This window comes from Eptatretus burgeri, chromosome 15 (assembly GCF_056783735.1).
Source record: "Eptatretus burgeri isolate ZD-2024b chromosome 15, Ebu_testis_v1, whole genome shotgun sequence".
Lineage (NCBI taxonomy): Eukaryota > Metazoa > Chordata > Myxini > Myxiniformes > Myxinidae > Eptatretus > Eptatretus burgeri.
Window position 1 is genome coordinate 67,794,554 of NC_140975.1, and position 16,715 is coordinate 67,811,268.

The 16,715-nt window shown below is 46.7% G+C and overlaps 2 protein-coding genes across 10 annotated transcripts in view; one reads left to right on the plus strand and one right to left on the minus strand.

The window, feature by feature from the left end:
* Positions 1 to 3,507, plus strand: part of LOC147012424 (TOM1-like protein 2) — a 49,092-nt gene extending 45,585 nt beyond the window's left edge. For all 3 annotated transcript variants that reach the window (XM_085856634.1, XM_085856633.1, XM_085856635.1), the window contains one exon: positions 1,252 to 3,507. In XM_085856634.1, the coding sequence (XP_085712760.1) occupies positions 1,252 to 1,400 (149 nt within the window). In that variant the 3' untranslated portion in view covers positions 1,401 to 3,507. The remainder of the gene's footprint in view (positions 1 to 1,251) is intronic.
* A 386-nt stretch (positions 3,508 to 3,893) lies between these two features.
* LOC147012425 (protein-glutamine gamma-glutamyltransferase K-like) overlaps positions 3,894 to 16,715 on the minus strand; it is a 49,270-nt gene continuing 36,448 nt past the window's right edge. For 6 of the 7 annotated variants that reach the window (XM_085856627.1, XM_085856626.1, XM_085856628.1 and 3 more), the window contains 4 exons: positions 16,503 to 16,602; positions 9,655 to 9,815; positions 9,261 to 9,397; positions 3,894 to 4,380 (listed from right to left, as the gene is read on the minus strand). In XM_085856627.1, coding sequence (XP_085712753.1) covers positions 4,224 to 4,380; positions 9,261 to 9,397; positions 9,655 to 9,815; positions 16,503 to 16,602 — 555 coding nt within the window. In that variant the 3' untranslated portion in view covers positions 3,894 to 4,223. The remainder of the gene's footprint in view (positions 4,381 to 9,260; positions 9,398 to 9,654; positions 9,816 to 16,502; positions 16,603 to 16,715) is intronic. The other variant, XR_015051609.1, reaches the window with a different exon arrangement.

The window sequence follows — 16,715 nt, forward strand, 5'->3', positions numbered from 1 at the left end:
TTTTTGATCCCAAATCGAGAGATGTTCACCCGTTTTTGATCCCAAATCGAGAGATGTTCACCTGTTTTGATCCCAAATTGAGAGATGTTCACCCGTTTTGATCCCAAATGGAGAGATGTTCACCCATTTTGATCCCAAATTGAGAGATGTTCACCCGTTTTGATCCCAAATTGAGAGATGTTCACCCGTTTTGATCCCAAATTGAGAGATGTTCACCCGTTTTGATCCCAAATGGAGAGATGTTCACCCGTTTTGATCCCAAATTGAGAGATGTTCACCCATTTTGATCCCAAATTGAGAGATGTTCACCCGTTTTGATCCCAAATTAAGAGATGTTCACCCGTTTTGATCCCAAATTGAGAGATGTTCACCCGTTTTGATCCCAAATGGAGAGATGTTCACCCGTTGTGATCCCAAATTGAGAGATGTTCACCCGTTTTGATCCCAAATTGAGAGATGTTCACCCGTTTTGATCCCAAATGGAGAGATGTTCACCCGTTTTGATCCCAAATGGAGAGATGTTCACCCGTTTTGATCCCAAATTGAGAGATGTTCACCCATTTTGATCCCAAATGGAGAGATGTTCACCCATTTTGATCCCAAATGGAGAGATTTTCACCCGTTTTGATCCCAAATGGAGAGATTTTCACCCGTTTTTGATCCCAAATCGAGAGATGTTCACTCATTTTGATCCCAAATCGAGAGATGTTCACCCATTTTGATCCCAAATCGAGAGATGTTCACCCGTTTTTGATCCCAAATCGAGAGATGTTCACCCGTTTTGATCCCAAATCGAGAGATGTTCACCCATTTTGATCCCAAATGGAGATATGTTCACCCGTGTTGATCCCAAATTGAGATGTTCACCCGTTTTGATCCCAAATGGAGAGATGTTCACCCATTTTGATCCCAAATGGAGAGATGTTCACCCAAATTTTTTTCGATGATCTCATTAATTTTTTACCAAACGTATCCATGTTGGTTTTGAGGTTCATTTTATCTCTTTCCTCCCGACATGTGCATCATTGCTTGAGATAAAGTAAATATTCTGAACTATTTAATAAAACGTAAGATGCACCGTTAAGGGAAATACCGTATTCTCGAATCCTGTCGACAGGTTTAAACCGCAGCGTTTCTGTTCTTAAACTCGCTATGTTGCAGACACCTACCTGTCTTGTCACCTCACAGATAATCCTGTCTTCATTTTTTTTCCAAACCAATGCCTTTAACCATGTCTTCCACATCCTCCAGCACTCCAAGCTTTCCTGTCAGGGCAACAAGGTGACGCCGAGCAGCGACCCGACCTTCCAACTCCTCCTACTTCCAGGCCTTCCGTGCCAACTGCCGTGCAGGATTGCCGCAAGGCCGAACCGGCCGACGAATCTCTGTTTGCTCTTTGACAACCTGTTCCTCGGCCATCCCTCTTCTTCGCCTCCACCGACCGGTCCTTTGTTGCACGTTTCTTGGAACGAACACGATGCGACGTTTTCTTTTACTCGACGTGCAGTCCGAACGCGCTCGAGTGTGTGGCGGCCGAATGGATGTGCCATTTCCGGTATGACATCACACAGGTTTTGCAGCCTAGTAACCTGGTCCCATTCATTGTATTTCAAAAAAAAAGGAATATTCTAATTAAGACTACCATCCTGCCCTTGTTCCAAGAGACTAAAAATCTGACCTTACAAAGCTTTATTCTCGGTCTCAAACCTTTTTGCTGCAGCCATGTTCTTGCGACGTAATCGAATGTCCCTCTCAGTACTTTGTAATGTGAATGCCGTTATTTGCATCAGTATTTGTAATAATCGTCTCGTTATTGATCAATTAATTGCAGTCAATTGCAAAGCACTCTGATACGCCAGGTCATCGTGGTTTTTTGGGGTTTTTTTGCTTTTTCCGCCGAGCATTGTTATGAAGATATGCACAAGGTACGTTTAAGGCACAAATCTGGAGGCAGTCGTCACTCATTCATTCATTCATTAATCTCATCAAGGTGATGTTAAAAACCTTTGATTTTTATTTCGGAGCAGAACTCGAACACAGGTGAATAGGTCTTCGATCTCCGATCAGTGCCCATCCACACCCGTTCACCATCTTTCACATGCACAAAGGGTGACGCACAATGCACAACAACTGTGTACGCGCTTCAGGTATCCCCTACCCATTAAAGACTCTACCGAACAGTCTTAATCTTTTCCTCTCTGATCCTTAATGAACTGGAACCTTTCATTTCCCTCGTTGAATAGCAGAACCAGGTGTTCTCAATTCCAACAATGGACGAGGGCGAGGCCGCTCGCTTCGAGATTGTTGCGAACATAAATACATCCTCATTTCAGACGACCACTCTCAATCTCCATGCACAGGTGAGTTAGCACAACAGGTAGAGGAGGCTTCACACTTCACCCATTTATATGCATACACCGACGAGGTCGACTGGAAACGATGATGTTTTCCTCCAATCAGGAGATCGCTCCAACTTTTCTGGGTTCTGATTGGAGGAAAACATTCCGCATGCTCGGTCAGTCCAGTCCAGTCGAGCCATGCAGCAGGAATGGCCGGTTTGGATTTAAACCTCGATGTTTTGAGAGGGTTTGATTGTTTATGGCTTTAAATTTTACTCTGTTGATTGCTTTAATATTGTGGTTTGTATACTTTTACATGTATGTTGATATATGACTTCATACGACAGCTGTGTTATCCGCTCAAGAGGTAGGCCTCATTCCGATCGTGTGTTTAGGGTTTGTGATGATTATTTGCAAATGGCGATTCCATGATTGTGGGTTTATGTTTGTGTTCATCTCAATTGGTTGATTTTCATATATATATATATATATATATGAAATATATAAATATATATATATATATATATATATACACATTTTTCTTCTGTCATCGATTCAACCAAAGGCAAAGATAATTTGTGGACAAAACTCTTGCCTTTTGCCGTAACCAATTCCTCTTTCGTATCCGTCAATCACTTTGTTCCTTTTTGATTAAACCATCGGAAGTTCTCAGTGATTCAGAACTTCCACGGTCGACGCGATCCCAACGCATCGTTTCCATTTTCCGAGTTCATGGGTTGTTTGCATGTCACAGGAATTTTTTTTTTTTAAAGGATGACCAATTTGCGAACAAGAACACGTGATTTGACGAGTGGTATCGAGTCCACGATATTCTTCCTTCTGAAGCCGCAGAAGCATTTCGTTTGGTGTTCAGTCGTCGAGTTCATGTGTTATTATCGATCTGTGTTGCTTCATACTCAGGCTGTTGTCGTTTGAGAGCAATGTGAAAGAGGGACTTGTCTACTTGTCTTGTCAAAAGGGTATTTAAAACTTTAAGGGAACGCAGCTTGAAGGTATTCCCGCAGGTTCGGCGGTTGGGAGTGAAAACACGTGACCAAGAAGGGCGCTCGTGCGCGAGGAGTTGTACAATGTGTGCGTCGTCTTAAAGATAACAATTGCTGTCCTTCTGCTGTGAACTCGATTAAACATGACCAGTCAATATCATCAATTTGCTTATGGTTTTATTTGTTTTTAAAATAGAACAAATTTGGAGCATATTGACAAATTCATATCAACTCGTGGTAAATGCTACATCAATAAAAAGTCGACGTGACAACAAAAAGGCTGCACAGGGAAGGGGTATTGACGGATTTATTTAATCTGGTATTGGTGTGGTGGAGGCATGATGGGCCGAATGGCCTCCTCCTGTGCATAAAAAAATTCCTTGTAATCCCTCTTCCTTCTCTCTCAAACCCCATCCCTTAACTCCCACTCCACAGCCCCCTCTCTCCTCTCTCCTCATGTTTGAATGCAGTTCAAGTTGAGTTGAAAACCGTTCATGGTTTTGTAAATCATGAGTACGTATTCTATTTGGATTCAACATTAAACGATGGATGAACACAACGCTGTAACATTTATTAACACTTCGCACCTGCACATGTATCACAAATATGGAATACAAAATTATCAATCCATTTCACTATCAATAAACGGATTACGGTTGAGCAGGTAACTTACAATTAAGAAACTTAACTCGGATGATGGAAAAAAAAAATCGAATTTTCTAACAATTAACCACTTTTGAATTGTCCTTCCACTCATTCATCATCCAATTTCCTTCCATTCTATCCCTCCAATCCAAATTGATGTCCCATTTCACGAGATGTTGAAAACAGGAAACTTTTGGATTCTTTAGCTCGAACGGTCAGCGCCACAAATCCATTTTTATACTCCGTTGGTGCTTTCAATGACCTCGACATCTGCCTCCCCATGAACCTGCGTAAGCTGCGTGCAGCTCAAGCTACCGATGAGCTTCCGCAGGCCCGGCCGTACCGGTTTGAACGTTTCTCTCCATTGGAGTTTCTCTCCCGGGCCGACGTTCCTGGGACACACGTACACACGATTAAAAACTGATGGTAAGGGCACTGCCTTCTCATTCTGTGGCCAAATGTTTCAAGGGGGTCATGTAACAGAAATCAAGCAGTGGAGACGAGGAAAAATGGCCTCTGTGGTCGTGATGCTGGGATCTCATACAAATCCGACATCGTTTCTTGACTGAAAACTTATCTTTGTAATAATTTATGTGAGCATCCACCAAATCACTTCCGGTTTCGGGTTTGGAGCGTCGAGGTCTCCTTAGGAGCTCTCTGCTGACGATCTCAAAGATAAGTTTCCGGTCGTTATTTGTCCCATTTTAACTGTTTATTTTTCTCACCTCCATGTTACTGTGTGTTCCTAGTTCGGTTTTGTTTCAAAAATCGTGTTATTTTGTGAGTTTTTGGCGACGTTGTCTTACCAGGTGTTTGAGGCCTACCGGTTCCCCTCGGTGTATGATCGTTTTATTTGTTTGTTTCTCCCCATTACCTTCAATTTCTATCTTCCCCACTTTCCTAACGTCCCCCATTTCTCCCAACTAATCTCTCTATTTCTTATCTTTAAAAAAAAATAAAAAACGCCACCTTTATCCTCATTCTGCTTCTTCATCGCCTCTTCTTCTTCCTCCTCCTCCTTCTTCCTCTTTTTTTTTTTCTACAACACTTCCATGACCTAATCTGTTGAAAACTCTCTCAAACATTCATAATAACAAAAAACGATATCTTTTCGTGCTTCATCTTCCTCTCTCACACATGTGGTACTCTTTACTGTTTCATAATGCACTACTCTTCTGCTACTTTAACAGACTGCTCTCATTTCGATCTCTCCTTCATTCCTTGCCTAAAAAAATCCAAGTGTGACAGCGTTTCTTCTCTCCATTCTCTGAATTCGCCTTTATTGCATCCATAAAGAATTGTGTTAAATCGCATCTGACCTCAAACTTTTTAAAACCCCAGTTTGCTATGAATGTTCGCTTTCCATCAACCATTCTTTTTTTCCAAGTTCAGTGCCAACTCACCCCTCACTCTCACTCTCAAAGCAACCATCCCACTCTTCTCCCTCCAAGCCTCCCCTCACCTCTCTCAAAAATTCCCCCCTCACCTTTGTCCCACCTTTCATCCCCTCAGTCATCCTTCTCAAAGTTGCCCCCCCCCCTCTCATCCACAAATCTGCCTCCTGCCACTGCCCTCTCACCTCCATGTCTTCACTCCACCTCCTCAAATCCTCAACTGCCTTCTTCCCCCTCTCTTGTCCCCCCCTCTCCCCCAGCACCACAGAGCCTTTTCTCCTCCTCCTCCGCCCCTCCCCTCGCTATTCTGCAATCCCCCACACTTTCAACAACCCTCCTTACCTCCCCTCCTCATCCCTTGTCCTACCCTCCCCTTCCTCCCAACCCCCAAAGCCTCCTTCCATACCTCTTCATTAAAAGTGTGGACCTCAAATATCCGGGGCCTTCGCTCAAACCTTTCAGATCTTTCCATACAGGTTGCCATTGACAAACCAGACATAATCTGCCCAACAGAAACCTTCCTCCCCCAAGACGTGTCTGACTCCCAAGTTTCTCTCCCTGGTTACTCCCTCATCTGGTTTGACAGACCTGAGCCTAGTCGTGGTGGAGGAGTTGCTCTCTTCATCAAAGACTCTATTCCTCACTCTCCATGCACTGCTCTCACTCCCCCATACCCCCAGGAATACCTCTGGCTACGGCTTCCCCTCCACTCCCACCTCATGTTTATATGTGTACTTTACCGTCCACCGAACAGTGATGACTCCATCTACACCTCACTATCCGAAAACATGGACCATCTTCTATCTTCTCATCCAAACTCTCTCTTCCTCTTCTGTGGCGACTTCAATTGTCATCATGCCAGTTGGCTTGGTGTGAGTACCTCTCTCACCTGTCATGGCACCTCAGCAAAAGCTTTCTGCGACTCAATGGGACTGAATCAATTGGTCAACTTCCTGACCCGGATCTCAACCAATGGTACTCCATCTCTTCTGGATCTGATTTTGACAAATTTCCCTGACAATATCTGCTGCTCTTCCTTCGCTCCAATCGGTTCTTCTGACCACGACCTTGTCAAAGTGGACATCTCTCTGGCTGTTATCAGAGAACCACCTCACCATCGTCGAGTCTGGCATTTCACTCAAGCCGACTGGCAGGGTCTCCAAGCAGCCATCAAACTTATAGACTGGTCTCCTATCACTACTTTCTCCAACATCAACTCGTCCTGGGAATTCTTTCAAAGAAACTTGCTCTCCCTCATGCACAGATTTATCTCCTCTCATCTTCAGTTGTCCTACCCTTCCTCCCGCCCTTGGTTTACTGAAGCTTGTGGCGAGGCAGTTGTCCTGAAACAACTTGCCTTTGCCTCATGGAAAGCAAACCCAACTGAGGGCAATCTCAGTTCCTTCCATAAAGCTCGGAACAAGTGTGTATCGACCCTCAGGAGAGCCAGAAAACATCTTTCTAATCTCAAGTCTGAACTCTCAAACCTCTCTCCCTCCTCAAAATCCTGGTGGCATCTAATCAAATCTGTTTCTGGTGTATGTTCCCCCTCCATCCCCTCCCTTACCTCAAATGGCCGCACTGCTGATACCACACGTGAAAAAGCTGAATGCCTAAACTTGGTGTTTGCAGCTAAATCTTGCGTCAAAAACCCATCACTTTCTCAACCCACCTTACCCAGTCGCACCCAACTGTCCCTGGACTGTGTCCTTTTCTCCTGACAAAGTGGAGAGCTTGCTGTCAAACCTCGACTCAGATTCTGCAACTGGTCCAGACAGCATCAGCCCACGTGTCCTCAAAGCCTGCTCTTCTGCTCTTGCTCACCCTCTCTCTGTTCTATTCACCCTCTCATTTGCTCAAGGCCATCTGCCATCTGCTTGGAAATCTGCTAACATCACTACCCTGCATAAAAAAGGTGCAAAAACAGATCCCTGCAACTACAGACCAATCAGCCTTCTCCAATGGCTTGATTTCCAATCATCAATTTGGTTTCAGACCAGTCCACTCTACCCTGCATATGCTGCTTCTGCTCTCCCAACAATGGATAGAGGTCCTCAATGCCAGACAGGAAATCCGAGCTGTTTCCCTGGCCATATCACGTGCTTTTGACACAGTCTGGCACCCTGCCCTACTCACCAAACTCTCTTCCCATGGTATCCAAGGCCATCTACACTCCTGGCTCGCAGACTTCCTCCCCTGTTGCATTCAACGTGTGGCCCTAAATGGAGTTCTTTCATCCCCTCTTCCTGTCCAGGCTGGAGTTCCTCAAGGTAGCGTTCTGGGCCGTTCTTTTTCTGGTTTTCATCAATGATCTCTCCGACTCTGGAAAATCCTCCATATCTCTTTGCTGATTACCACCCTCTGCCGTACCATTGGTCATCCCTCAGACTGGCAAGCAGCAGCTTCTTCGCTCACTGTTGATCTGGATAAAATGACAAACTGGTCCAACACGTGGAACATGTCTTTCAATCCGGACAAATCTCACACTCTCACTATGTCTCTTCGAAAGGACCATTTAGAAAACCCACCCATCCACTTTCTCAACAATCCTCTGGAAGAAGTCCTTTCTTTCAAGCTTCTGGGTCTCACTATCTGCCATGACCTTTCCTGGGAAAGCCACATTTCAAACCTCGCCTCCAAAGTCAGTCGCCGACTGGGATTCCTCCGTTGTGCAAAGTCCTTCCTCGGCCCTCCTGAGTTCCTGACCACTTACAAAGCTTTTGTCCATAGCCTGATGGAGTACTGCTCTCCCCTCTGGGCTGGTGCTCCTGCCTCCCACCTTTCTCAGCTTCACGCTGTAGAAACCAGGGCATTTCGGATCATCAGCATCTCCCGCAATGAGGCTGAGTCTTTGGGCCTCTCACTCAATCACCACAGGTTGGTCGGTGGCCTTTCTGTCTTCTACCGTCTCCTCTCCAACCTTGCCCCCCCCCCTACTCTCTCTGCGATTTGTCCCCACCACATTTCCTCAGGGTGCTCAAGGTCAGCCAACAACTCCCTTCTGGTAAAAACTACCAAATTCACTCTTTCATTCCTCTTTTTTCCCGCCTTTGGAATAAACTCCCTCACTCTATTCTTTCCCATTCTTCCCTCCAGGCTTTCAAAACAGCTGTTCACCACCACCTCTTATCATCCCCCATCCAAATCCTCGATCTTTTATACCCCGATAACCCACCCAAGCCCACTTCTTGTATTCCCTATGTTCCCCATCCCATCCCTCTCCCTTCCACAGATCTCCTAATGTGTCTGTTCCCCACTGTTTTGTCCCTCCCACTCCCGCCCCTCTTATCTCATGCCCCCTTGATGTGCGGTGTGTTTGCTCTCACACGAGCCTCGACAAGGTATACAAAAAAAAAATATCTCACTAAATGTCCTTGTCCAACAAGTATGAGCTCTTCTTCGTTCATACGCAGCACAAAACTGTTTGGTGTCCGCAATGACTTGGGCGTGGCTGTGCTGCAGATGCAGTGTCCCCTGCTGGTTAGGGCAGGAATTTGTAATTTGTTTAGGGTGACGGCGACAGCTCGCCTAATCTTCACGAAGACCACCATGGGATCTTAAACGTCCACCAATTAATGCTGGCAGATGGGACACCAGTTTAACGTCGATCCGAGGGACGGCACACACATTGATGAATCGCTCTGTGAAACACCGGGAATACAGTTTATAGCTGGGTTGGGGTTTGAACCCAGGCGAGTGTGCGTACCTCTAGGCTAACCTGCCAGCCCCATGCTCCTCTGTTAGCTTTAGATCACTGGCGAAGAAAACAATTTTTATATCCAACCAACTGACACCTTCGGATTGAGAGGGGACCTCATTATCAGAATTCCGAGGAGGCATAGAGAAAAGAGGGTGAAGAAGAGGTAGTGTTTGTTCACCCTATCTCGGCAAGTCGCTCGCTGTGGAGACCTGGCCCTTCGATCCTCAGCTCAACGGCTTGGAGAGTCCTCGGTAGTGGGTTGGTGAACTCGATCACGGCCTCCATTTCTTTGCCTACTTCAGCACTCCTCGTACACTGTGGGAGGTAATAGAACGGACGAGGATTCATAAAAGGAATCTGAAGATAAAATAAATTTCCAGCCTCTCATTCACACAAATGTGACTCCTTAAGAACTGTTTTGCTGAAAAAGTTATGTTTCATGTGGAGGAAGAAGAAAATGCAAGAGGGATTCTTTGGTTTTAAGAGGAGTGCAGAACATCACTAGAGTAATGGTGGTAAACATCACCAGGGTTAGAAAATTCTTCCGTAACTAAGCACAGCACCGGCCTCACCGAAATATGAAGCCTGGGCACACACAGTCGGAAAGAATGATGGCAGGCAACCGGCTGCTTCGTCTCGACCACGCGGCCCGTCAAGTAGCACAGCAGGCCACACTGCTCCTTGAGAAGATCTAAGTATTCGGAGCGGTTCAGCTGCAGATTGACTGTGTGCTCTGGACATGAGGAGGGACAACATCCTCAGCACCATTTCCACACTAATCGATCGCTCCTCAAATCTGCTTTATATTCAAATGGTACAATCAATGCATGGTGGTGGCGCAGTGGTTAGGGCAGCGGCTTGGGACCCATCAGGTCCTGAGTTCAAGCCCCGTTGGGCCACTGAATTAAAAAAAATATATATATATATATATGTGTGTGTATATATATCTCTTCTTCTTTCGGCTGCTCCCGTTAGGGGTCGCCACAGTGGATCAACCGTCTCCATTTCGCTCTGGCCTCCACATCTTCCATTGACACTCCAACGATCTGCATGTCCGCCTTCACCGCATCCATGAACCTCTTCTTTGGCCTTCCTCTTCTCCTCCTGCCTGGCGGCTCCATATTCAGCATCCTTCTCCCGATATACTCCACTTCCCTCCTGTGCACATGTCCAAACCATCTCAATCTCGCCTCTCTCACTTTGTCTCCAAACCGTCCGACCTGCGCAGTCCCTCTAATATACTCATTCCTTATCCTGTCCATCCTTGTCACTCCCAACAAGAATCGCAGCATATTTAACTCTGCCACCTCCAGCTCCGCTTCCTGTCTTATTGTTAGCGCCACCGCCTCCAAACCATACAACATAGCTGGTCTCACTACCGTCTTGTATACTTTCCCCTTCACTCTTGCAGCTACCCTTCTGTCACAAATCACTCCTGCAACTCTTCTCCACCCACTCCATCCTACCTGCGCTCTCTTTTTCACTTCTCTCCCACACTCTCCGTTACTTTGGACAGTTGATCCCAAGTATTTAAACCCATCCACCTTCCCCACCTCAACTCCTTGCACCAGCACCATACCACCACCCTCGCTCTCATTTACGCACATGTACTCCGTCTTACTCCTACTGACTAACATTCCCCTTCTCTCCAGTGCGTACCTCCACCTCTCAAGGCTCGCCTCAGCCTGCTCCCTCCTCTCCCTACAGATCATGATGTCATCCGCAAACATCATCGTCCATGGAGACTCCAGTCTGATCTCGTCCGTCAACCTGTCCAACACCATTGCAAACAGGAAAGGGCTCAGAGTCGATCCTTGGTGCAATCCCACTTTAACCTTAAACCGGTCCGTCATTCCTACCGCACACCTCACCACTGTCACACTCTCCTCATACATATCCTGCACGATCCTCACATACTTCTCCACCACTCCCGACTTCCTCATGCAATACCACAACTCCTCTCTTGGTACCCTATCATAAGCTTTCTCTAAATCCACAAACACACAATGCAACTCCTTCTGGCCTTCCCAAAACGTCTCCATCAACATTCTCAAAGCAAACATCGCATCAGTGGTGCTCTTTCCTGGCATAAACCCATATTGCTGCTCACAAATCGTCACGTCTCTTCTCAACCGAGCTTCCACTACTCTTTCCCACAACTTCATGGTGTGGCTTAACAACTTTATCCCTCTGAAATTTCCACAGCTCTGCACATCACCCTTATTCTTGAAAATCGGAACCAGTACACTTAATCTCCACTCCTCCGGCATCCTCTCACTTTCCAAGTCTTTATTAAACAATCTGGTTAACAACCCCACTGCCATCTCTCCTAAGCACTTCCATGCCTCCACTGGTATACCATCTGGGCCAACCGCCTTTCCACTTTTCATCTTCTTCATAGCAGTCCTCACTTCATCCTTGCTGATCCACCCCACTTCCTGGTTCACTATCTCCACCTCTTCCAACCTTCTCTCTCTCATTTTCTTCATTCATCAGCTCCTCAAAGTACTCCATACACCTTCTCAACACACTCTCCTCGCTCGTCAGCACATTCCCATTTACGTCCTTTATCACCCTAACCTGCAGCACATCATTCCCAGCTCGGTCCCTCTGTCTTGCCAATCGGTATAAATCCTTTTCCCCTTCTTCTGTATCCAACTTCTCATACAGCTCGCCATATGCCTTTTCCTGAGCCTTTGCCACCTCTCTCTTTGCCTTTCGACGCCACTCCTTGTACTCCTGCCTACTTTCTTCATCTCTCTGACAATCCCACTTCTTTTTTGCCAACCCCTTCTTCCTTATACTTTCCTGTACTTCCTCGTTCCACCACCAAGTCTGCTTATCTTCCTTCCTCTGTCCAGATGTCACACCAAGTACCTTCCTTGCTATCTCCCTCACAACTTCTGCTGTAGTTGCCCAATCATTCCACCCATCTTTACCACCATCCAACACCTGTCTCACCTCCTCCCTAAATTCCACGCAACAGTCTTCCTCCTTCAGCTTCCACCATCTGGTCCTTGGTTCAGCCCTCACTCTCTTCCTCAACCTCACCTCCAAAATCATCCTACAGACCACCAATCGATGCTGTCAAGCTGCACTCTCACCTGCCACAACCTTACAGTCACTAATCTCTTTCAAGTTGCATCTCCTGCTGAAGATGCAATCCACCTGTGTGCACTTTCCTCCACTCTTGTACGTCACCCTGTGTTCCTCCTCCTTCTTGAAATACGTATTTACCACTGCCATTTCCATTGTTTTTGCAAACCCTACCACCATTTGCCCTTCCACATTTCTCTCATTGAGACCGTACCGACCCATCACCTCCTCATCCTCTTTATTCCCTTCCCCGACATGCTCATTGAAATCTGCTCCAATCACCACTCTTTCATCCTTGGATACACTCTCCACCACTTCATCTAACTCACTTCAGAAATCTTCTTTATGCTCCATCTCACACACCATATGCACTGATGACATTCATCATCACCCCTTCAATTTCCACCTTCACACTCATCACTCGGTCAGACACTCTCCTCACCTCCTATACCCTCTTGACATAATCTTCCTTCAGGATTACCCCGACACCATTTCTCCTCCTATCCACACCATGGTAGAACAGTTTGAAACTACCTCCAATGCTCCTTGCCTTAGTCCCCATCCACTTGGTCTCTTGTACACAGTATGTCCACCTTTCTTCTCTCCATCATATCAGCCAACTCTCACACTTTGCCAGTCATCGTCCCAACATTCAGAGTTCCAACTCTCACCTCCACACTTCTACCCTTCCCCCTCACATGCACGACACACAGGGATATGGTGTATCCCTGTGTGTCGTAAAAGGCGACCAGGGTTGCGTCAGGAAGGGCATCCGACGTAAAAACCTATGCCAAATCATTATGCGGACAACAAAACGAATTTCCATACCGGATCGGTCGAGGCCCGGGTTACTAACGACCGTCACCGGTACCGGTGGTCAGCAGGGTACCAGTGGAAATTGTGCAACTGCTGGGCGAAGGAGACGGGGAAGGCGAGTCCGGAGGCAGTGGGAGAGGGGGAAGGGTAGAAGTGTGGAGGTGAGAGTTGGAACTCTGAATATTGGGACGATGACTGGCAAAGGGCGAGAGTTGGCTGATATGATGGAGAGAAGAAAGGTGGACACACTGTGTGTACAAGAGACCAAGTGGATGGGGACTAAGGCAAGGAGCATTGGAGGTAGTTTCAAACTGTTCTACCATGGTGTGGATAGGAGGAGAAATGGTGTCGGGGTAATCCTGAAGGAAGATTATGTCAAGAGGGTATAGGAGGTGAGGAGAGTGTCTGACCGAGTGATTAGTGTGAAGGTGGAAATTGAAGGGGTGATGATGAATGTCATCAGTGCATATGGTGTGTGAGATGGAGCATAAAGATTTCTGGAGTGAGTTAGATGAAGTGGTGGAGAGTGTATCCAAGGATGAAAGAGTGGTGATTGGAGCAGATTTCAATGGGCATATCGGGGAAGGGAATAAAGAGGATGAGGAGGTGATGGGTCGGTACGTTCTCAACGAGAGAAATGTGGAAGGGCAAATGGTGGTGGAGTTTGCAAAAAAAATGGAAATGGCAGTGGTAAATACGTATTTCAAGAAGAAGGAGGAACACAGGGTGATTTACAAGAGTGGAGGAAAGTGCACACAGGTGGATTACATCTTAAGCAGGAGATGCAACTTGAAAGAGATTAGAGACTGTAAGGTGGTGGCAGGGGAGAGTGTAGCTCAACAGCATCAATTGGTGGTCTGTAGGATGATTGTGGAGGTGAGGTTGAGGAAGAGAGTGAGGGCTGAACCAAGGACCAGATGGTGGAAGCTGAAGGAGGAAGACTTGCGTGGAATTTAGGGAGGAGGTGAGACAGGTGGTAAAGATGGGTGGAATGATTGGGCAACTACAGCACAAGTGGTGAGGGAGATAGCGAGGAAGGTACTTGGTGTGACATCTGGACAGAGGAAGGAAGATAAGGAGACTTGGTGGTGGAATGAGGAAGTACAGGAAAGTATAAGGAAGAATGGGTTGGCGAAAAAGAAGTGGGATAGTCAGAGAGATGAAGAAAGTAGGCATGAGTACAAGGAGTGGCGGCGAAAGGCAAAGAGAGAGGTGGCAAAGGCTCAGGAAAAGGCATATGGCGAGCTGTATGAGAAGTTGGATACAGAAGAAGGGGAAAAGGATTTATACCGATTGGCAAGACAGAGGGACCGAGCTGGGAAGGATGTGCTGCAGGTGAGGGTGATAAAGGGGACGCAAATGGGAATGTGCTGACGAGCGAGGAGAGTGTGTTGAGAAGGTGGATGGAGTACTTTGAGGAGCTGATGAATGAAGAAAATGAGAGAGAGAGAAGGTTGGAAGAGGTGGAGATAGTGAACCAGGAAGTGGGGTGGATCAGTAAGGATGAAGTGAGGACTGCTATGAAGAGGATGAAGAGTGGAAAGGCGGTTGGCCCAGATGACATACCAGTGGAGGCATGGAAGTGCTTTGGAGAGATGGCAGTGGGGTTGTTAACCAGAATGTTTAATAAAGTCTTGGAAAGTGAGAGGATGCCGGAGGAGTGGAGATTAAGTGTACTGGTTCCGATTTTCAAGAACAAGGGTGATGTGCAGAGCTGTGGAAATTACAGAGGGATAAAGTTGTTAAGCCACACCATGAAGTTGTGGGAAAGAGTAGTGGAAGCTCGGTTGAGAGGAGAGGTGACGATCTGTGAGCAGCAATATGGGTTTATGCCAGGAAAGAGCACCACTGATGCGATGTTTGCTTTGAGAATGTTGATGGAGAAGTATAGGGAAGGCCAGAAGGAGTTACATTGTGTGTTTGTGGATTTAGAGAAAGCTTATGATAGGGTGCCAAGAGAGGAGTTGTGACATTGTATGAGGAAGTCGGGAGTGGTGGAGAAGTATGTGAGGATCGTGCAGGATATGTACAAGGACAGTGTGACAGCGGTGAGGTGTGTGGTAGGAATGACGGACCGGTTTAAGGTTAAAGTGGGATTGCACCAAGGATAGACTGAGCCCTTTCCTGTTTGCAATGGTGATGGACAGGTTGACGGACGAGATCAGACTGGAGTCTCCATGGACTCTGATGTTCGCGGATGACATCATGATCTGCAGGGAGAGGAGGGAGCAGGCTGAGGCGAGCCTCGAGAGGTGGAGGTACGCACTGGAGAGAAGGGGAATGATAGTCAGTAGGAGTAAAACGGAGTACATGTGCGTAAATGAGAGGGAGGGTGGTGGTATGGTGCGATTGCAAGGAGTTGAGGTGGGGAAGGTGGATGGGCTTAAATACTTGGGATCAACTGTCCAAAGTAACGGAAAGTGTGGTGAAGTGAAAGAGAGTGCAGGCCGGATGGAGTAGGTGGAGAAGAGTTGCAGGAGTGATTTGTGACAGAAGGGTAGCTGCAAGAGTGAAGGGGAAAGTATACAAGATGGTAGTGAGACCAGCTATGTTGTATGGTTTGGAGGCGGTGGCACTAACAAAAAGACAGGAAGTGGAGCTGGAGGTGGCAAAGTGAAAGATGCTGCGATTCTCGTTGGAAGTGACGAGGATGGACAGGATAAGGAATGAGTATATTAGAGGGACAGCGTAGGTAGGACGGTTTGGAGACAAAGTGAGAGAGGCGAGATTGCGGAGTATATCGGGAGAAGGATGCTGAGGTTGGAGCCACCAGGTAGGAGGAGAAGAGGAAGGCCAAAGAAGAGGTTCATGGATGCGGTGAGGGCAGACATGCGGGTGGTTGGAGTGTCAATGGAAGATGTGGAGGATAGAGCGAAATGGAGACGGTTGATCCGCTGTGGCGACCCCTAACGGGAGCAGCCGAAAGAAGAAGAAGAAGAAGATTCAAAGGGTACAATCAAATATTGCAACAGGTTCAGTACCGCTGTACGACCTTGGACAACTGCAGTACACAGGATGAATTTAGTGTGGGTCGACCCAGCTGATCTTCGTTCCTTTAAATGCTCCAAAAAAAACTTCAAGAAAACAACGGGAGGGTACTGCCCAGAGCACCACTGACTGGCTGACTCTTTACTGCCGATTAACCGTCCAAGCCACAGAAAGAACCGCTCCAAGGTGGCCACTCTGACATCGTGATCGACCCACCACCCGAGTCATCTCCAGGTCTTATGTTAGCTTTCCGAAAAATAACGGAACATTCCGGAATCCCGAATTCATCCCTCTTTGGAGAAGCCTTCATGAGGACCAAAAGGTCCACTCAAACCTCGTTGGTTCAATGTGACATGAGCACAAAGTTATCACAGGGAACTAAATAAAGGTTTTTTTTATAAATAGTGAAAAAATATTTTACAATCTCACTTGGACAAACCAAGTTCAGTAAGATTCCAGTTTTTATCCTCCTCAGTTAAATGTAGAAATCGAGCCAATCACCACTCTTCACATATAGTACCTTTGTTCGGATCCAAGTTCACGTTGAACTTTTGCCGTTTGCACATGGTTGAGCACACCCCGGTGTAGTACATCACTTGTACTTGCAACGTCAAGGATATCTAAGGACGGTACAAAAGGGGAAAGAGGTGCTAAACAAGGGTGGTAGTAGGACGACGACGAGCGTGGCAAGGAGGGAACCGAGCGAGGGTTATGAGGAAGTGAATGAGGGAAG